This window comes from Acinonyx jubatus, chromosome B4 (genome assembly GCF_027475565.1).
Source record: "Acinonyx jubatus isolate Ajub_Pintada_27869175 chromosome B4, VMU_Ajub_asm_v1.0, whole genome shotgun sequence".
NCBI classification, from domain to species: Eukaryota; Metazoa; Chordata; class Mammalia; order Carnivora; family Felidae; genus Acinonyx; species Acinonyx jubatus.
Window position 1 is genome coordinate 91,958,001 of NC_069387.1, and position 22,064 is coordinate 91,980,064.

Consider the following 22,064-nt stretch of genomic DNA (forward strand, 5'->3'; position numbering starts at 1 on the left):
CCGTGAGTTCGAGCCCCGCGTCAGGCTCTGGGCTGATGGCTCGGAGCCTGGAGCCTGTTTCCGATTCTGTGTCTCCCTCTCTCTCTGCCCCTCCCCCGTTCATGCTCTGTCTCTCTCTGTCCCAAAAATGAATAAACGTTGAAAAAAAAATAAATATTAAACTTTCAGGTAATCTCTTTAGGGGTACCAAAATAAAAAGAAGATTAAGAAATAATGTTTGTTAAAAGTATTTGCCTTCTCCCCAAAATATCTAAGCCTTTAAGTAGAACAATCTGAATGCCAATCCTGGTTATAAAATCTACCACCTGGTGATCTTGAGCAACATACTTAATATCTCTGATTTAAATTCCCTGTCTGTAAAAATGAGGTTTAATATGTAGTTATATATTTATATTTAATATAGTTTCTAAATTAATTAAATGATAAACGTGAAAATGCCTGCCCCAATCATTGCTAACGTTTATTAACCAGCAATCGTTTTATTCAAATGGATAATTTTAAAACAGTCTCTGATCAGTGTCAGAGCCTTTTTTTTTTTTTTTTGCATAACTTTAAGCCATTGGGCTAATTACACATGACACAAATCTTACCTACTCTTTAACGTTAAAAGAAACTTGTAGAAATGATATTTCTGCATCATTTTAAGTCACAGGGCTAATTACGAATGACAGAAATCTCACCAACAGAAATTAGTTTAGCTTAAAAGAGACTGGGGGAAAAAAATGATACTAACAGTCCAAATCATATTTAAAGATGCCAACAAAAAGGGAAAGCCGTGATGGCTAAACGGAGACTTTCCTGACAGAAGTTTATCTACCAAGAAAAAAAAAATACACATCCCAAGCAACCAGCGCAAGAGCGTAAAAAGAACGCCGTTAACGCGTAGGACGCAATGACACTGAATGACAGCAGAGACGTTTAGTAAAATTCAGGTCTTCCTACTATTGCGCTGACAAAATAACACAAGACAACACAACACACAAAAGCAGAAAACGACCAACACGCAAGGCACCGGTCTACCCGCTTGGATCTCCCCTGAGCAGCTTCAGGGAAAGGGGACAGGAAGCTAAGGCAGACTTAATGAATGAAAGCGAGGACCGGGAGTTTGGGAAAGCGCACGAGATGGACCCTACCTTTCACAGATTTCCCAATACTGTGTAAGCGAGTGATAGAACTGTAGTTTTGGGCCACGTTCTTCAAAAACTCTTCCATCCCCTTCTGGTGGTGGTAGCCGAAATCCAGCGCAGCTACCGAAGGCAGCAGCAGCCCCAGCCAGAGGCGGGCGAAGTCCATTTTCTAGAGATGAATAAAAATAACAAAGCTGAGAACAGATAAAAAGGGGGGGGGGGTGAGGGGGAGAGGTTGTGGGCGTCACTAGCTCGGATCAGCACGCCTAATGTCAAGTCTCCAGACACTACGGCTCCCGGCTTCCAAAGAGGTAAAAGTTGGAAGCAGCACCTTCGGGAGTTGGTGCAAACCGAGCACAGGCAGCCCCGAGTGCCCTCCATCCCGCCGCCGCCGCCGCCTCCCGCCCCTCCCTCTCCTTCTCTCCCTCTCCTCCCGGAGTCGTCGCCGGCCGGCCGGCAGCTGCGGCAGCTGCGCGGGGCTCCGCACGCCCTGAACCTCACCCCTTCCCAGGCGCGCACCTCCGCCCGCCGCCGGCAGGCACTCGGGGCCCGACATTATAGCCGGCCGGGGGACGGGCGCAACCCGGGCCCCGCCCCCGAGGCCTGACTGACTTCCCGCCGGCCCACTCAGGAGCCGCGCGGGTCCCTCCTGGGCGGGGCCGAGCGGCGCGGCGCGGCCCCGGCGGCTCAGCGCCCTTCGCACCTGGGCAAACCCGGGCCGGCGCGCTTCGGGATTCCGGGGCTGCGTCGGCACGTGCGGGTGGGCGGTGGAGCGCGGCGGAAGGCCAAGTCGCCTGTCGCGGTCCCAGGTTTTACCAGCGCCCTGGATTGGAAGCGTGTCCTCTTCTGGGCCACGGCTCCAACGCGGGGCCCGCGGGCGGTTGGCTGTCTCCTGCTGCTGTGAGTTTGCAGCCGTTAAGAGCTGAGCCCGTGGCCCACCTGGAGCCAAGGGATGTGGCCAGAGCTCCATGTGGCTCTTACCGGCCTCTATTGCGTGAGCCCTAGGGGGCCGCGCTCCCAGCTGTGTCAGGCTCCCCAGCCATGCTCTGAGGACTAGGGACGCGTGGGAATTGAAGACAGAAAAACGCAGGTGTGTACAAGTTTTAGACTGCCAAGTGTAGAGTACAAGAAAATTTCCGACAAGTTATTTGGTGGAGGAGATTGACTACGTGAAATTTACAACTGGACATCACGTGGAAGGAAGCAAAGCCATTATTTGTAAATCCACCACTCCCTTCACCATTACTCCCTAGGCCAAGTTCAGTCCCCTCTTCCTAAAATGCTTCTCTCTGGAAGAACAGGGTGGTCTACATTTGCACTAGGGATAACAAAGAGTTCACCAAAACCGACAGGTGGTTCGTGGTGTGGGCAAAGACCTCACACACCTGCCACACATTACCTTTGAAAGTAATTGGAGATTGGTGTCAGGGGTCCAGCGAATACAAAAAGCTTGAAAACCACTGCATTGGGAATAACGTTCCTCTTTAACAGATTAAAAGTAGTAGTGCCCCACTCAAGACTAATTGGACAGAATTTCTCTCGGTAAGGCCCTGGAAAGGATATTTTCTAAAAGTGCCTTGAGTGAATCAAATATGCGGTCAGGAACTGAAAACCGCTATTGATTTGCCTGCCTCTTCTTTGTTGCAGATAGAGATACTATTGTAGAATCGGGCTCTTAGGAACAATGAGGCCTCCTGTGATTCCCAGGCCGCAGGGCGGAGACACACAAAACCTAAGACTGTAAGCCGCGCACAATTTGGGTCTCAATCACTTGCTCTCTCAGAGGTTTTGTCAACCACTGTGCCTTAGTTTCCCGGTCTGTAAAACGGAAATAATATTTATACCTACCTAACTGAAGTTGGCAGGCGCATTATAAGAACTGTGAGGTGTTTATTCAGTAATCTAGTTTGATTCTTAAGTCTTTAAATAGACTCTGGGGCACCTGGGGGGCTCAGTCTGTTAAACCCCTGACTCTTGATTTTGGCTCAGGTTATGATCTCACAGTTGTGGGATGGAACCCTCCTCTGGCTCATCACTGGGAGTGGAACCTACTTGGGATTCTCTTTGCCCCTCTCCCATGCATGTGTCTGAGTGCGTGATCTCCCTCCCTCTCTCCCTCTCTCAAAAAACAAACAAAAAACAAAAAAAAGAAACCAGATTTCTAAGAGTTGGAAAATCTTAATACAACATTGTTGGGGTTTTGAGTGGATTTTGTTTTAAGTTTATTTATTTTTGAGAGAGACAGAGACAGCATGAGCAGGGGAGGGGCAGAGAGAGAGAGGGAGAGAGAGAATCCCAAGCGGGCTCTGAGCTGCCAGCGGGGAGCCCCATATGGGTCTCCAACTCACGAAACAGGAGGAGGGGCAGAGAGAGGAGAGAATCCCAGGCAGGCTCTGTGCTGTCAGCGTAGTGCCCCCTCCACCCCGAGGGCTCGATCTCAAGAACCACAAGGTCAAGACCTGAGCCGAAATCAAGAATCGGTCGCTCAACTGACTGAGCCACCCAGGTGCCCCCAGAGGTGATCTTTCTAAGCATGACATCACTAACAGTAAAACCACAATAAAAAGACTGATAATTTGACGGCATAAAAAATGTATACTTCCTGTAAAGGAAAACTCACATAATGTAACCAGAAAAATTACAAACTGGAAGAAATAATTACTAGCTCTTACAAAATCAAGAGTGGACAGAAGACATTTAATTTGCAGCTCTCAAAAGCAGTAATACAAATGGCCAATAAACATAGTGAAAGTTACTAACCTGCTTAGCAAATCAAATAATTTACAAATTAAAAGGGCAAAGTAGTATTATGTTTTACTTTTCACTAAGAGAGATTTAATGTTTATTTATTTTTGAGAAAGAGAGAGGGAGAGAGAGAGTGTGAGCGGGGTAGGGGAAGAAAGAGGGAGGCAGAGGATCTGAAGCAGGCTCTGTGCTGTGAGCACAAAGCCTGATGCAGGGCTTGAACTCACAACCGTGAGTTCATGACCTGAGCATAAATCAAGAGTCGCCTGCTTAACTGACTGAGCCCCCAGGTGTCCCATCACTAACAAAGAGTTAAAAGATTAATAGTTCTTGGACAAAATCTGAGGAAATGTCATTTTTGCTGTTTAAATGGTACTATAAATTGATACAACACTTCTGGAGGACTATCTGGCAATAGACATCAACATTAAAATATGTTATTCCTGGGGTGCCTAGGTGGCTCAGTCGGTTAGGTGTCTGACTCTTGATTTCAGCACAAGTCCTGAGTTCCCAGTTAGTGAGTTCGAGCCCCATGTTGGGCTCTGTGCTGACAGCACAGAACCTGATTGGGAATCTCTCTTCCCCTCCCCTGCTTGTGTACTTGCTCTCTCCCTCTGTCTAAAACATAAAAAAATAGGTGCGCCTAGGTGGCTCAATGGGTTGAGTGTCCCACCTCGACTCGGGTCATGATCTCACGGTTCGTGAGTTCGAGCCCTGCGTCAGGCTCTGTGCTGACAGCCTGGAGTCTGCTTCAGATTCTGTGTCTCCCTCTCTCTCTGCCTCTCCCCTGCTTGAGCTCTCTCTCTCTCCCTCTCTCTCTCTCTCAAAAATAAAGAGTAAAAAATATATATTTTAAAAAAGTAAAAAATAAATAAACTAAAAAAAAAGTATGTTCTTCCTTTCTAGGAATTTAAGCTATACAGGTAATTCGAAGAAGTGCTGAGTTTATATATGTTAGTATCTTTATTAGCACCACTGTTTTTAATTATGAAAAAGTAGATAAATGTAAATGTCAAATCATAGCAGATTGATTATATTAGTGGTTCTCAACTGCAGCAATATTGCCCACAGAAGGCATTTGGCAATAGCTGGAAACATCTTTGACCATCATGACTCGGGGGCTAGTCCTACCGGCATCTAGCGAGTAGAGGGCAGGGATGCTATAAAACATCCTACGATGCACGGTACAACACCTTCAATAAATTATCTGGCCCAAATGTCAATAGTGCTGAGGTTGTGACACCCTGGCCTAGATAAAGAATATTATAGTCATAATATAAATTATTTTTCAGCCATAATAATGGTGATGTAGATCTGTGTTTATTGGCATGGAAAGACAAATCACTGAGTGGCAAAAATCAGATTATAAAAGCAAAATGTATAGTAAGATCCCATCTCAGAAAATGAACAAAAAAACTATTCCTAACAAAAAGTTGAAAAGGTTACAAAAATGCCGTGTGGTATGCCCTGGATTGCAGTGTTTTGATTCTCTCTTTTGAATCTTTGTATTTTCTGAAAGAATTTTCTAGCAAACATGTGTTACTTCTTTTAATCAGAAAAACAAGACATTTTTATCTAAAAGCAGACCAGAGCGAGAAACATAGGAACATCAGAGGTGAACAGTTCTGAATGAACACAGTACCTAACATTTCTTTGGACTGTGGGCACCTAGGTGGCTCAGTCGGTTAAGCATCCAGCTTTCGCTCAGGTCATGATCTCACGCATGGTTTGTCGGTTGGAGCCCCAGCTAGGAGCCTGGAGCCTGCTTGGGATACTGTTTCCCTCTTCTCTCTGCCCCTCCCCTGCTTACACTCTGTCTCTCTCTTTCAAAAATAAATAAACATTTAAAAATATTTTTTAAAAAAAGATTTCTTTGGACTAAATTACAGAACTGAAGAAGGCACTGGAAATGGGATATGAAGGAATTGAAAAGCAGGGATGGTAGATCAGTGTTGTTCAAAGACACTGAAGTCCCCTGGGTTAGTGGCAGGAATTGGAACAGAAAAACTATAGCTAGGGGCTAAATACCTCAACTGAGGTCAACAAGAATGAGAAGAGAAGTGTAACTAGACTTTGTGATCTTTAAGCTTTCTTTTTTTCTTCTTTCAAAAGTTTCATAAGAAAATACGAACAACATAAAAGAAAGTTTTGAAACCTACCAGTTCCACTTACCCAGAAAAAACCATTCTTAAAATAAACTTAGGTATCAAGCAGTCCTCTAATGTTGCATAGTTGTTTCTATTTCACTATAATATAAAGCACACTCAAAAACATTCTTAGAGCTAAATCTTTGAGCACATCCTTATCTTCTTAGGGTCAATACTTAGATAAGCAATTGCTAGGTAAAAGAGCATGTACTTTTTTAAGATGTGTAAATATGCGGCCAAGTTGTATTCCTAGATAATGCCAAAAGTATAATTTCAAAATGTTAAAAAACAATTCTCATACAAATACAGTTAGACACAAGTCAAGTTTTTAACTCACTATTGAGAAAACCAGCAGTAAACGAAGCTGATTTAAAGAAAGGTAAGAGAAGGACATCTGAGTGGCTCTGTTGGTTAAGCGTCTGACTCTTGATTTTGGCTCACACCATGATCTCATGGTTCCTGGGATCAGGCCCAGCATTGGGCTCCACACTTGCAGAGGGGGCTTGCTTGGGATTCGCTCTCTCTGCCCCTCCTCCACTCCTTCTCTCCTCTCTCTCAAAATAAATACACTTAAAAGAAGATAAGAGAAATAATGTGTATACATCAGTATAAAAAAATACTGAAGTCATTCTAAATTACTGCTAAATTAAATATAAATCTGATTAATGTCATATAGTACAATAACCTATAACCTTTGGTGCTGTCTTCTTTACAAAACAGAAATTATTATAATCTTACTAATTTTCTACAAGCTAATACCTTAATTTCTTTTTTTAAAGACAATTTTTAGCTTGTGTCTATTAAAGAAATCAAATTGATAATTAATAACCTTCCGAAATAGTAAGTGGGCCCAAGTGGGTTTAGCCATGAATTCTACCAAACATTTAAAGAAGAAATTATACCAATTCTCTACAAACTCTTTCAAAGGATAGAAGCGGAGGGAACACTTCCTAACTCATTCTATGAGGTTAAAGACGTTGAAAGAACACTATAGGTCAATCTCTTTCATGAATATAGATGCAGAAATACTCAACAAAATATTATTAGATCAAATCCAAAGAAGTATGAAAAGAATTATACGTCATGATCAATAGGATTTATCCTTGTTAGGCAAGCCTAGTTGAACATTCAAAAATCAATTAATGTAATCCATCACATCAAGGGACTAAAAAAAGAAAAACCACATGATCATATCAATAGATGCAGAAAAAGCATTTGACAAAATCCAACACCCATCCATGATAAAAAGTTTCAGTAAACTAGAAATAGAGGGAAACTTTCTCAACTTGATAAAGACTATCTACAAAAAAGCCTATAACACATCATTCTCAATGGTAAGAAACTCAAAGAGTTTTTACTAAGATGAGGAACAAGGCAAGGATATCCCCTCCCACTACTCATTTCCAACATTATACTAGAAGTCCTTGCTAATGCAATAAGGAGGGAAAAACAAAAGCAAAGGCATACAATTGGGAAGGAGAACTAGAAGACAAGCCACGGGTTGAAAGAAATTATTTGCAAATACACATCCAATAAAGGACTGTTACCTAAAACATACAAAGAACTCCTAAAACTCAACAATAAGAAAATGGACCAATTGAAAAATGGGCCAAAGACCTCAAGAGACACTTCTCCAAAGATCTACAGATGGCAAATAGGTGTATGAAAAGATGCTCCCCCATCATATGTCATCAGGGAAATGAAAATGAAAATAACAATAAGATACCACTATACACCTATCAGAATAGCCAACATCTGAAACTCTGAAACACCAAATGCTGGTGAAACACCAAATGCTGTGGAACAACAGGAACTGCTGATGGAAATGCAAAATGGTAGAGCCACTTTGGAAGACAGTTTGGCGGTTTCCTACAAAACTAAACAAATTCTTACCATACAATCCAACAATCCTGCTCCTTGATACTTACCCAAATGAGATAAGAATTTATGTCCACGCAAAAACCTGCCCTAGGATGTTTATAAAAGTTTTGATCATAATTGCCGAACTTGACAACAACTGAGACGTCCTTCAGTAATGAATGGATAAATAGATGGTGGTACAATCCACCAATGGAATGATATACACTGCTAAAAAGAGATGAGGTATTAAACCATGATAAGATATGGATGAACCTTAAGTGCATATTACTAAGAAAAAGAAGCCAATCTGAAAAGACTACATACTATATGAGTCCAACTGTATGACATTCTGGAAAAGGCAAAACTATGGGGACAATACAAAGATCAGTAGTTGCCCAGATGGGAAGGTTGTGAATGGGCAGAGCACAGAGGATTTTTAGGGCAGTGATGGTGATAGATATATGTCATTATACATTTGTCCATAGTCACAGAATGTACAACAACATAAGTGAACCCTAAGATAAACTATGGGCTTGGGGTGATTATGATGGGTCAACATGGGTTCAGCGTTGATGAAAAATGTCCCATTTTAGTGAGTGATGCTAATAATGCGAGAGGCTATGCATACGAAGGGGTAGGGAGTACGGATTCCTTAAGAGAACTTCCATAAGTCTAAATGGCATAAAGCCAAGACACAATTACCGTTAACTTAAGGGGAAGATTTTTTTAGCATTCTCAGTCCCAAAAGATAACCTCTCTTTTCTGATATCTTAGGACACTTATTGTTACTGGATGCAAAAAATAAATCAAGATAAAGCATAGATGCTCACAGACACAGTTTAAAGCTACGGAGCCTTGATGCAGAGATGCTGAATGTAGTGAGTTTGGTGGGGTCACTCTTGCTGCTTGAGGTGCACACTGTCTCTATAATGGCTTGCTGCGAAGCAAACACTGAAGGCCAATTTTACTTTTCACCTTTTTCTGAAAAAGTGAAAATCGGAAACGGATACTAATGTAAGGCTTTTGTAAAAGCAAAGTGGTATGATACAAATTTTTGAAAAGCAGGGGTTACCTGTATATGGGAAATCTCTGTACCTCCTTTTCATTTTTATCGTAAACTGAAAGCTGCTCTAAAAATTGCCTTCAAAAAGACAAATTTTCTTGAAACTTCTCATGCAAAATGATGTCTTATACTAATGTCACTCACTGATTCTTTCCACTGCCTGCTGCTTCCAATGTATCTAAGAAGGATTGGGAATTTATATGAAGTCTGACTCTTCTGGTACCTCTCCACACTACACCTACCTCTTGCAAAGTAGCTCCCCTGAATCAGATCTATCTCTCCACCAAAATTGGATTTGTTAGTACTTGATAAACACAAAAGAAGAAATGACATTATGATTGAAAGTAGAATTAAAAGATTATTATTTTTAGCCAAGGGTATGGAAGTTGTTAGTGAAAAGCTAGATGGTTTCCATTAAAGTCCAAGATTTGATCCTTCCTCTAGACTAGCAAGGAGTGATATCTAAACAGTGGGACCCAGAAATTTAAAGAACACAGCTTAACTCAAGCATCCTGTTTAAAACAAGAATTCTATAGTCTGTGTTGTACATATTTTTGTTTTGTTCCCCCCCCTTTTTTTTTAGAATTGCACATCTTGTTAATAAGCATTTCTGTAGGAATGGTGATTGTGTTTTCTATATGCTATGTATATAGCTATCTATATAAGATACTATCTATAGTATCCATCAAAATCCAAGCAAAGTAGTTCTTTTATCTTGGATGTGCAACTATAAATATGTTAGCATTCCTTTAGGAGATTCATAAAGAATTTATGATAAAATTCTAAATCCTAGAATTCTTGATGGCACACAGAAAGAAATAAAAGGATTGGGGGCACCTGGGTGGCTGAGTTGATTAAGCACCCAACTCTTGGTTTCGGCTCAGGTCATGATCTCGCGGTTTGTGAAATCAAGCCCCGCATTATGCTCTGTGCTGACAGCATGAAGCCTGCTTGGGATTCTCTCTCTCCCTCTCTCTCTGCTCTTCCCCCACTTAATGCATGTTTCCTCTCAGAATAAATAAATAAACATTAAAAAAAAACGGAAATGAAAGGATTGAAAAATACTATTAAAATCACTAAAAAGCACAGCATAGTTCCTGGAAGAGTATGACAATATATAGCATGACTGTAATGTAAAGACATCTGCCATTATCACATTTTTTCATGTATCACTGTGGGAGTAAGCCCATTTGCAGCTCTGCCCCACTCTCTTGGTTTCTTCCTTTCATCCATTCATTCCTTTATGAAATATTTATTGCTTACTCTGTGCTAGGCACTGGGACATTGCCTAGGGATTACAACTGTGAACAAGACAGGCCAAATCCTTGCCCTCATGTAGCTTACCTTCTGTAAGAGCCAAAATTCTCCAGTAGAGAGCATCATGTGTTCTCAGAAACCTGTGATCTTTCTTGGGAGCCAATTTGATATTACTTTCTGACTCTTACTTACATCTTCTTCTTGGTGGTTTTGGCCACATTCTACACTACATAGCATGACCTTCCTTGCTCAACATTTTCTATATCTACTGACAGTGAAGCAGAATTACACTTTAATCAGATCAAAGTTTGATCCAACACTCCAGTATGTCCTAACATACCACTTGAGAACCACTGTCAGGAAAAATCTAGACAAGTATGAAATTTAATTTATTTCAGAAAGATACCTCTAGAGTGAGTGAAGAATCATGTTATATTTTTTTGTTTCCTCCATGGCATGCTTAGTACATGCTTGCTGATTTATAAATGTTACTCTAGAGAGGATATAATATCAATATATTATACATAATAAGCAACATAGTAAATTACTAAAAGCTATGTCTGTGGAGCCAGACTGCTCATATTTAAACCCTACCTTTATCACTTGCTATGTGGCCTTGAGCATGTTACTTAACTTCTGTTTTCACATCCTTATCTATAAGATGAGGCTAATCATGATATTGATCTTACAGGGTTATAGGGAATTCACAGGGTTGCATATATTAAATGAGTTACTATAAGCTAAGCGCTTATAACCAACAGTGGCATATTGTAAATGCTTTATAAGCCCCAAACTAAAACTGCTGTCATTATTATTACCACCTGGTGAAAATGACCAAAACAGGAAGGAACACAAGGCCTAGTATATGTTTCTGTTTCTCTTTTATTTCTACATACCAGCTTCTTCCAACATACTGCCAACAGTGGAATAGATCTTTATCAATTGTGATAATTTACTGTCTGGGAGCAGTTGTTGGGACAGTGACTTTTTCTCTTAAAAGCATGGTCTTTGAATATAAAAGTGGTACTCACTTTTCCTGCTATACTCCATGTATATGATAGATTTGAGAGAAAGCTTCCCGGGTTTAATATAAGGCAAATTTCCAAAGCCAAGATGGTAACATTTAGCATTTAATTGGTCATTAGATTGTGTAGGTATCAAACCATCTGATATAAGGGCAGATGATAAATGTACTCTTATCTCTCAGGAAACAGTGTAATCACTGAATTCTGACATCTCTACTTGTATGAAATGTTAAGAAATAGCTATATTTTAACTATTTTTTTTTAAACCTGTATATTTGCGGGGCACTTGAGTGGCTCAGTCGGTTAAGTGTCTGACTCCTGACTTCGGCTCAGGTCATGATCTCATGGTTTATGGGTTCGAGGCCCGCGTTGGGCTCTGTGCTGACAGAGCTGCCTGCTTGGGATCCTTTCTCTCCCCCTCTCTCTCTCTGCCTCTCCCCTGCTCTTTCTCTCTAAATAAATAAGCTTAAAAATTAAAATAAAATAGAATAAAATAAAATAAAATACCTGTATATTTGAGAAACAACCCCCCCCAACTTTGTTAATATCCCATACCTGCCATGAAAAGAAATGGGGTGGGGGTGAGGAGAAAGAAAGGAAAAAAAAAGATGTATATATACTAGAATGACAAAGAAGAGACTATTTGAATATAGTTGAAACTTGTGAGTTTCATCTATGTAGTGGCCTCTTTTAAACTGATAAGAACAGATACTACATTTGATCTTAGCCAAAAGGCCAAGAAGCAATAGAGGCCACTTTTAGACAATAGGCTTGAGCAAGGGAAATTTGATCAAGGCAGAAGAGCCCAAAGTGACCCCAACCCCTTGGCTGAACACAGGCCCTTCAGGCAACCCACCTCAAAATATCTCAAGGGCCTAACTAACAAGTGGGCTATTTATAACCAGGCACAGTTAACAAAAAAAGGGAAAATTCCGTACATGGCCACACTTCCTCACCCTCCCCCTTTAAAAACAGCCCCCACCCACTGCGTTATAGCAGACAGCCTCTCTTGAGTCCTGCCCGCTGCTCCCTTGAGGTGTATTCAGTAAACTTCTAGCCCCTTTGTTCTGCCTCAGAAGAATTCTTTTCACCACCCAACACCAGCTTCCACCCCACATTTAGGGGCCTCATCAGAAGAGACACCATATTTAGACACCACCATCTAATCCTTTACTTTTCGGTGTTTCTTTTGAAAACAGCCTAAATCTTGTCCACTCAACAATGGACTCCACAAAAATCAAATTATAAATATAGTTAGACAACCTTCAAAACAACCCTCCTGTCTTCTCGTGATTAATTGATTCATTCAGTGTGTCAGTAATTAATTGATTGAACATTTAGCAATATGCTAAGCACTGGAAATGCCACGGTGGAAAGGAGAAACAGCCTTCACTTTAATAGAGTGCATATTCTATTGGGGAAGACTCAGTGATAAACAACCACTCAATGACTCTTTTGATATGCATTGCAAACCAGGAAATTACAGGATGTTGTGACACAGACTAACAGAAGGTGCTAATTGGGTTGGGGTGGGCCTGAGTGCAGGTCAGAGAAGGCTTCTTGAAGGTGTGTCTGTGTAAGTTGAAACCCGAAGGAGAAATGGAAGATCCAGGCAGAGACAATTGTATGCTTTATTTTACATGCTCATGTAATTTTTATTACATTTCTTCACACACATCAGAAACAATAGTGAGATAATGGTAGCTGTTTTGTTTTGGGAAGCAAATTATGCTCAGAGACTGAGTTTGTCTTTGTCAGCAATGAATACAGGTTTGCTGTGGGAATTTCACAACCTGTAGCATACAGGATAATGTGTCTTAACAAACTAACAAAGACACAACATACCCCGAATCAGTTACAGATTAATCACATAAGTCCAGGCAAGGGGAGAAGAAGGGAATAAAGTCCACATGTAGTTGAGGTATACTTTTTCTAAAAAAGTTCTTTAAATGTTTACTTTTGAGAGAGAGAAAAAGAGAGAGCGCGAGTGCGAGCAGGGGAGGGGCGGAGAGAGGGAGACAATTCAAAGCAGGCTCCAGGCTCTGAGCTGTCAGCACAGAGCCCAATGAGGGGGGGCTCGAATCCATGGACCGTGAGATCATGACCTAACCCAAAGTCGGACGCTTAACTGACTGAGCCACCAGGCGCCCCTAAATGGAGCTGAGGTGTACTTTTATACGAGTTGGTACTCAGGCCACAGCACAGCTTTCGACACTGTTAGAAGAGTAGCTTTTACCAGGTAGTAGCTAATTGCCTCAAGGTCTCCAGGAGAGTGATTTAGATCAGAAAAGTGTCACCTCGCCCAGAACAAACACTCTCTCAGTCCTCACAAACTCTTGGTATTTATAGTCAAAATGTCTTCTTGCTATAGTTGTTTCTTTGTGTGCTTTTATTGATAAGCCCCCAGCGGGGCCCAGAGCTCCTAAAACGTTTGGAAATTCCTAAGTGGTGAGAGTTTGAAGGTGTCTCTTGTTATGTTAATGAAGTGATTTGGGGACTACACCTAAAGAAGGGGCTGGTTGCCGGGAGAACCAAACACGAGATTAGAGGGTTGGAACTTTCAGTCCCCACCCCCTTGGTTGGTGGAACAGAGAGGGGGCTTGGAGGTTGAATCAATAACCAATGAGCAGTGATTCAATCAACCATGAGCGTACAAAGTAATGAATGTGTAAAACCCCAAAAGTATGGGGTTTGGATAGGTTCCTGGTTGGTGAGCACGTCGCGATTCAGGGAGAGTGGCAAGCTTGGAACACTGCTTTGGGAGAGCCAATGCAGCCGGGACAGCCACTCCCAAGTACAGTTTTCGGGAAGTCCTATCATAACTAGGCATGAGATCAGACAGCTGACCTAGGCAAAGCCCCTCCCCCCTCTCCACTCCAGAATTATAGAATGCGGTTGGCATGGAAGTAATCACTGAGGGCATTAAGATACCACACAATGTTATGTACTATATTCATGTTGTAAATATTGAGTTTCAGGAGTGGACAGTAAAGCAACCAGGAGAGGGAGTGAATGCAGATTTGTATGGGTCAGGGCAGCGTACCAGCCCCCAAGTAGCAACCCAGGCACATGGTGGCTTCCCCTGCTGACTCACCGGGTTGGGGTTGGCAGTAGCTGGGCCCTCAGCTCCTGAGATCCTCCCGGATCTCTGCCTTCAGCCTCTGTGACCCCAGGGCCAGGTGTGGTGTGTTTACCCCAGAAAAAGGTGCCTACTGCTCCTAGAAATCATCCTCACATGGATGTTGGAGGTTTGGAGGCAGGCAGATACTAGTGTGGGTTCCAGCTGGTCCCCGCAGGGCTCCAGGCTGTCCTTGCTTTCTCCCACTTTCTTCCCCGACTATCTGCCCAGCAGACTGCAGGCCCAGCACCAGATGCAGAAGCCATAGCATTACATAGACCATTTAATGAGCTCCAACAATTACTCTTTCAAGGTCTAATTCTTTAAAACAATTTTTTTTAATGTTTATTATTTATTTTTGAGAGAGAGAGAGACAGAGCACGATCAAGGTCTAATTCTTAAAACAAGTCCCTCACTATCACTTCCGGTGGTTCTACTTCTGTGAACTAGACTTTAAGGTCTGACAACCTGATGGAACCACTCCCAACTGTGTGACCTTAGGAAACTTAATCAAACTCTCTGAGCCTCCTTTTCCCATCTGTTAACTGAGAACACTAATCCTTTCTTCCTAGAATTGTTGTGAGATTATAAATGAAAATCACTTGGGGTGCCTGGGTAGGTGGGTCAGTTAAGCATCCGACTTTGGCTCAGGTCATGATCTTCTGGTCCGTGGGTTCGAGCCCTGCCTTGGGTTCTGTGCTGACAGCTCAAAGCCTGTAGCCTGCTTCAGATTCTGTGTCTCCTTCTCTCTCCACCCCTCCCTCACTCGCGCTCTCTGTCTCTCTCTTAAAAATTAAAAAAAAAAAGAAAAAGAAAAAGAAATGTCACAGTTGAAGAGAACTGTTACCTTCTGTTCCCTCAGATCCACATCAGTGGAGTCCAAGTGAGTCCAAGGTCCCTCTCATCTAACATTAGATGTACTTGGAAGGAGAAAGAACTTGACCAAAAGCTGGTCAACCAGCACCAGGGTAAGGCCCAGGTGGGAGTCAGGCCTGAGCTTGCTTTGCCCTGCAAGCTAGTTTTTACCAGCTCCCACCTCTGGGACTGAACAGAATTTGGGGGACCCACTGCAAAATGAAGACGTGAGGTTCCTTGTTCAAAGATTGGTAAGAACTTCAAGATGGGGAAAGCAAGAGCCCCTAGTGACTGTGCAGGTCCCACACCCATGAAACTGGTTCCATTTCTCTCCCCTCTTCCGAACACACACCTGGGACATTTCTGAGACACCAGCTGAAGAGAGGGAGAAGAGAGAGAAAGAGAGAGATGGCCCTTTCCTTAGTTTGTCCTATTTATAGTCTTTTCACACCTCCCAAGGTCTTTGCCGTCTCTGAATGGTTGGGAGGAGGGTGGACAGGACAGATTCCACAGAGGTTCCATTTTGTCAATTAATTCTGCAGGTGTCCTTGATGCCGGCCTCAGTTTCCCCATCAAAGTAGGTAGGAAGGCAAACTATTTGTGGCTACCCATGTCCACCTCTGTGCTTACAGATGGGTCAGAAGAAAACGAGGCTTCAGCTCTGCTCCCTGTGTTATATCCTAGTCTATTTGCATGATTGTTGAAGGTGGATGGTTGATCATCTTCATCCAACATTAACAGGTGACCTAACCCAAACTGCCACTTCTCAAGAAGATAAGGTCAGGCAGGGGAGGTAGGTGCTAGTTCATAGAAAACAGCTTTCTCTGCAAGTTGTCACTGTGGGACCCAGCCCAGGACATTGATACACATTGTCCCTACAGAATATTTGGCTTAATGTTAGATAAGAACTCAAGGCAGTATGCTTCATGTGATTGGGCAATTAAGAGCCTTCTTCAGCATATATATCCTTTCTCTTTTCCCTTTATTATTTTGTTTACAGGTTTTTGCAAATTTTTATTTATTTTTGAGAGCAAGAGACCACACACACACACACACACACACACACACACACACACGAGCGGGGGAAGGGCAGTGAGAGAGGCAGACAGAGGATCTTAAGAAGGCTCTACCCAGACAGCAGAGAGCCCGATGCAGGGCTGGAACACAAGAATGGTGAGATCATGACCTGAGCTGAAGGCAGACGCTTAACTGACTGAGCCACCCAGGTGCCCCTCTTTTCTCTTGAAAGGATCTCCTTATGTGGTCAAAAATCTCGCAGAAACTCAAAATGGGTTAAGGATACAAATGTGAGACCTGAAACCATAAAAGTCCTAGAAGAGAGCATGGGTAGTAATTTCTCTGACATTGGCTGCAGCAACATTTTTCTAGATAGGTCTTCTCAGGCAAAGGAAAAAAAGCAAAAATAAATTACTGGGAGCTCCTGGGTGGGCCCCTTAGAAGGTGAGGATATTAAGAGACGGGGTCTTTGGGAAGTATTTAGGTCATGAGAGTGGAGCCCTCATGAATGTGGTTAATGCTCTTATAATAGAGACCCCACAAAGCTCCCTACCCCCTTTGGCCATTTGCAGATACAGCAAGCCCAAGACAGCTGACTATGAAGCGGGAAGCTCTCACCAAACACCAAATCTGCCAGCTCAGTGATTCTGAACTTCTCATTCTCCAGAACTGTGAAAAAACTTCTGTTTATAAGTGAGCCGGTATTTTGGTATTTTGTTATCACAGCCTGAAAAGACTAAAACAAGTGCCTTCTATGTCTAGGTTGACTTATAATAGCAATCCAGATAGACTCAGTGCCTGCCTCCATTGTAGTGGCAGCCTGGGGACAGGAGAGTTCTTGCTAGCTTTTTCAAGGCAAGACCTGCTTATGACGCATCCTTGTGTCTCTGTCAGCAGTGATCACAGCCCCTTCCCTTTACCATCTGCTCAACAAAAACAGTTGTTGAATTAAATGTCACTTTGTGACTAGTGAAATAAGTCTGTCAGAACCCCACACAAATATTTTGCTTGTTGTGGGATTAGTTATAATATGAATGCCTTAACCATAGAAGTCAATCCCATGTGTTTACATGGTAGTTTTGTTAGTATTACAACAGAGAAATTTATCAGGCATAGGTTATTCCCAGTCATGTTTTCTATTTTTGTTAGCCTTTTTACAATTGCTTTTATTAGCTATTCCTTCATGATGTCTTGGAGAACTACCCTATAAAATTATTAATGCTGGTTATTTAGGAGTTCTTTCAGGGCATTGCAAGATTTATGGGCTATGTAGGTGGCAATGAAAACTTCACAGCATTTTTTGGTTGCATATTTTACGTGTGCCACATAGTTTAGAAAAACAAAACAAAACAAAACAAACTTTAAGAACATTATATGTTCCTAGCCAGCACAGCTTTAGGGGTGTTGCCCAAACTTGAAGGGCCAAAGACCTCCAATGGCCACTTCTCAATCTCAGTGGCTTCTTTGCTGACTTCTCTTCTTATCCTCTAAGTGGTGGCGTTCTTGACTCCTCATCTTCTCTGTTTACCCTCTCTCTAGACAATCTCATCCAGCCCCATGGCTTAAACTTCCATCTATATGCCAATGACCCCAAAATTTAAATTTTTATCCCTGACCTCTCCTCTGTGCTCCAGACTTACATGTGTAAATGCTCACTTGGCAATTCTACTCGCATGTCTAATAGGCATCTTGAACTCAACCTTTTTTTAAAGATCTCACTCTTGATTTCCCCCTTTCCACCTGTTTTACCAAACTACCCCTTCCCAGCTTTTCCATCTCAGAAAATGACTATGATACATTCAGTTACTCAAACTTAAACCTAGGAATTATCCTTGACTCCTCTCTTTCCTTTCTTCACTGCCATATGCAATACATCAGTAAATTCTGTTGACTTGTCTCCAAATTATCCTGACTCTGCTGCTGACACGTCTACTGGTGCCATCCTGACCCAAGTCACCGTCACCTCTGTCCTAATTGCCCTCCCTGCTTCCCCTCTGGCAGTTACAACCCAAATGCCAGAAGGCTGTTTTAAAAATATAAGCAGAACATGTCATTCCCCTTGCTTAACACACTCCAGTGGCTCCTGTTCACACTCAGAATCATAACCCAAAAACTCCTGCTGCCTTCTAAGAGTCCACATAAACTGCCCCTTGCCTACCTCTCCCCCCTCATCTCCCTTGGTAATCCTACATTCTAGCTACAATACCCTTGAACACACAGAGCTGCCTTCCACCTTAGGGCCTTTGCATTAGCTCTTCCCCCTTGTCCGACATGTTCTTTTTCTAGACCATCCATGTCATCTGTCTTATCTTTCAGGCCTCAACTTCAATGTCATCTCCTCAGGGAGGCCATCTTTGACCACGGCTGTAGCCCCAGCCTATGTCCCAGTGGTCACTTCTCTTCATGTCACTATATCTTATTTTCATCATAGCAGTTATCATTACCAAATATTTCCTTATTATTTGTTTATGATCCTCTCTCCCCACAGGCCTAGAATGTAAGTTCCATGAGAATAGAGACCTGATCGTCTTGTCCAATGTTGTTTGCCCTGGCACAGGCTAAGTCCTTAGCACATGTTTGATGATTGAATAAAGAAATGATTAAATATCTTTTACAAAGAGACAATCCTGTCCATTGGCTGTTACCTGAATTATGAGACTCAGAGATATTTCAAACTCCCATTTGCCTACCATAATTTCAACTTTCACAGCACTCCATTGCCCACTGTCTTTTTTTTTTTAAATATTTTATTTATTTTTGATAGAGACAGAGCACAAGTGGGGGAGGGGCAGAGAGAGAAGGAGACACAGAATCCGAAGCAGGCTCCAGGCTCCGAGCTGGTCAGCACAGAGCCTGATGCAGGGCTTGAACTCATGAATTGTGAGATCATGACCTGAGCTGAAGCCAGATGCTCGACAAACTGAGCCACCCAGGTGCCCCATTGGCCACTGTCTTGAAATAATTACTGTAAGAACAAAAAACAAAAAAACAGACAGGAGAAGAGAATTTTACCTTGTTAATACACCAATTCATCAAAACATGAGCCTGAAATGGAAATTAGATGATTTTCATTTTGGAAATTAGAAGTGGGACCAAGAATAGGTAAATTATAATGGAAGTGTGAAAGAGAGAATATGAAAAGTTGGCTACATGGGGTGCTGCCCAATCAGGAAAGATAAGGGTGAAAAATTAGCAGAAGGGAGGAGCTTGTTCCCTGAGAGGCCACAATTGGAGACAGGGTGAAGAGAAGGTTGGCTGAGTACTTTCCACATGCTGACATTGTTCGGTGCCTTAAGGACAGGAGGAAGTGAAACACAGAATTGGATGCCAGTGCCTTCTGAGAAAGCTGACTTATGGTGATTTCTAATGAGGAAGGTAATCATGTTTAATAAATAGGCACAAATATTTCTGTTCTGTCACATCCCCAGTCTTCTCTCCTAATAACAGTTTACATCTCTACAAGCAAAAATCAGTTAGCTTCAAGGTTTATAAAATTCACAAAAACACAAATGTAAAAGTAAATGTTACTTTGCTGATTTGGAATGGATTCTGGCAAGAATCCCCAGATAAACATACAAATACATTCTTTGTTCACTTCCATGAACAGCCTTTTTATGGCATTTGAGACCTAGTCTAAATCAGTTACCGTAAGAATTAGTGTTTCTGATAGGTGTTGGCCTTGTAAAACTGGAAAAAAAAGGATTCATATTTTCTATAACATATGAATGCACAAGTGATTCATTCTTTGGCTCAGGATGGAAACTTTTTTTTTTTTTCATTCTTGATTCATCTTTCTGCATTAGCTTCACAGATTTTTCTCAATAAGATATAGACACTGGATAGACTTCATTCACAAGGAAACACCAAGATAAATGGAGTAACTGAGATCCAGCAATTTGAAACTTGTAAATATTTATGAGAAAATTATATCCGTCTTTGTGAAGATTTCTGTTTGAAACTTGGATGTAACTATTTTGTGCTCCAGATTCTCTTTAAACTGTGGATTCTAGTGTTAGTATTGCAAAGCTACATGGCAAGATCACTATGAAAATTTTGTATAAAATAGCTACATTGAATCTTGAATAAAAGGACAATCCTGCTTCTTTACTCATATAACCGTTCTCCCAACTAGCCTAGAGCATCACATTTTGGAATTAGTAACCCAAGTTATAGACTAGCTAGATAATTTGTGGGACCCAGTGTGATATGAAAATATGGTTAAAAAATTATTAAGAATTAAAAAAAGAGGGATGCCTGGATGGCTCAGTCAATTAAGTGTCTGACTCTTGATTTCAGCTCAGGTCATGATCCCAGGGTCTTGGGATTGAGCCCTGCATTGGGCTCCATGTTATGTGTGAAGGCTGCTTGGGATTCTCTCTCTTCTCTCTCTCTCTCTCTCTCTCTCTCTCTCTCTGTGTGTGTGTGTGTGTGTGTCTCCCTTTGCCCCTCTCCCCAGCTCATGTGTATGTTCTCAAATTTAAAAAAAAAAATTTTTTTTAAAGATTGAAAAAAAAGAATTCAAGATGGCAATCCAGCAATCACACTACTGGGTATTTATTCAAAGAATACAAAAACACTGATTCAAAGGGATACATACATTCCTATGTTTATAGCAGCATTATTTACAATAGCCAAGATATGGAAGCAGCCCAAGTGTCCACTGACTGATGAATGGATAGAGAAGACGTGGTACACACACACACACACACACAGGAGTACTATTCAGCCATAAAAAGAATGAAATCATGCCATTTGGCAATGACATGGATGGAGCTAGAGAGTGTAACCCTAAGTGAAATAAGTCAGTCAGAAAAAGACAAATACCATACGATTTCACTCATATGTGGAATGTAAGAAACAAAACAAATGAGCAAAGGAAAAAGAGAGAGAGAGAGAAAGAGAGACAAACCAAGAAATAGACTCTTAACTATATAGAGAATAAACTGTTACCAGAGGGGAGGGGGTTGGAGGGATGGGTGAAATAGGTGATGGAGATTAAGGCATGCACTTGTTGTGATGAGCACCAGGTATTGTATGGAATTGTTGAATCCTGTATTGTACACCTGAAACTAATATAACCCTGTATGTTAACTAACTGGAATTAAAACTTAAAAACCAAAAAGAATTTTAAAATGGCAACTGCAGAGCATTAGGCCCAGCATGGGGCTCTTTTTTTTTTTTTTTTTTTTTTCAGAGAGAGAGAAAGGGAGACGCAGGGCTAGAGAGAGGGAAAGAGAGAATCTTAAGCAGGCTTCATGTCCAGCACAGAGCCCAGCGTGAAGTTTGATCTCACAACCATGAGATCATGACCTGAGCCAAAATCAAGAGTGGGATGCTTAACCAACTGAGCCACCCAGGCACCCCTGGAGTTCTTCTAAGTGTGGACTACATAGGCCTCAGTGACTACATAGGCCTTGAGCCCAAGAAGCCCTGAACCTACCTTTTCCTGTCTGCAGCACAGGTAAGAATAACACTTTCAATTAAGCATGCTATTACCTATAACAACTGAGGGAGGGAAATCAACTTATTCAAGTAATTGTGATCTTCAAATAAGAGAAAATAAAAATTTAAAATAATTTTCTAGTGTCAGAGGGTTTCTCCTGACAAGTCTTCTAATGTAAGCTTGGAATTTTATTCAAGAGCTTCAAAATGACTTTCGGGTATTACTCCCAAATATTTACTTGTCCATGAAAATATTTTAATGCTTCTCCTCTAGTCTGGTGTTTCCTAGTCCTGGCTGATCATTATAAATACTTTGGGGCCATTAAAAAAACACAGATTCCTGGGCCCACTGTGGACCTAGGTTGCCAGTGAGAAAGTATATAGGAAATCAATCATCAATCCATTTTT

General features: G+C 41.7%; 1 protein-coding gene, 1 long non-coding RNA gene and 1 pseudogene across 6 annotated transcripts in view; 1 reads left to right on the top strand and 2 right to left on the bottom strand.

Annotated features, from left to right (window-relative positions):
- The window catches only part of CPM (carboxypeptidase M), an 83,301-nt gene extending 81,551 nt beyond the window's left edge, over window positions 1-1,750 (bottom strand). Inside the window, exons 1-2 of one of the 5 annotated variants that reach the window (XM_053226471.1) lie at window positions 1,629-1,731; window positions 1,134-1,296 (exon numbers count right to left, since the gene is read on the bottom strand). In XM_053226471.1, coding sequence (XP_053082446.1) covers window positions 1,134-1,296; window positions 1,629-1,683 — 218 coding nt within the window. In that variant the 5' untranslated portion in view covers window positions 1,684-1,731. Of the gene's footprint in view, window positions 1-1,133; window positions 1,297-1,628 lie in introns of those variants that run through there. The other 4 variants (XM_053226472.1, XM_027071282.2, XM_027071281.2 and 1 more) reach the window with 4 other exon arrangements.
- Window positions 1,751-1,861: 111 nt separating this feature from the next.
- On the top strand, window positions 1,862-17,619 carry LOC113602897 (uncharacterized). The gene is made up of 3 exons (XR_003424428.2): window positions 1,862-2,217; window positions 2,775-2,867; window positions 16,787-17,619. It is a non-coding gene; the product is annotated as an uncharacterized LOC113602897 (long non-coding RNA).
- On the bottom strand, window positions 11,844-11,971 carry LOC113602933 (uncharacterized; annotated as a pseudogene).
- Window positions 17,620-22,064: the final 4,445 nt, after the last annotated feature.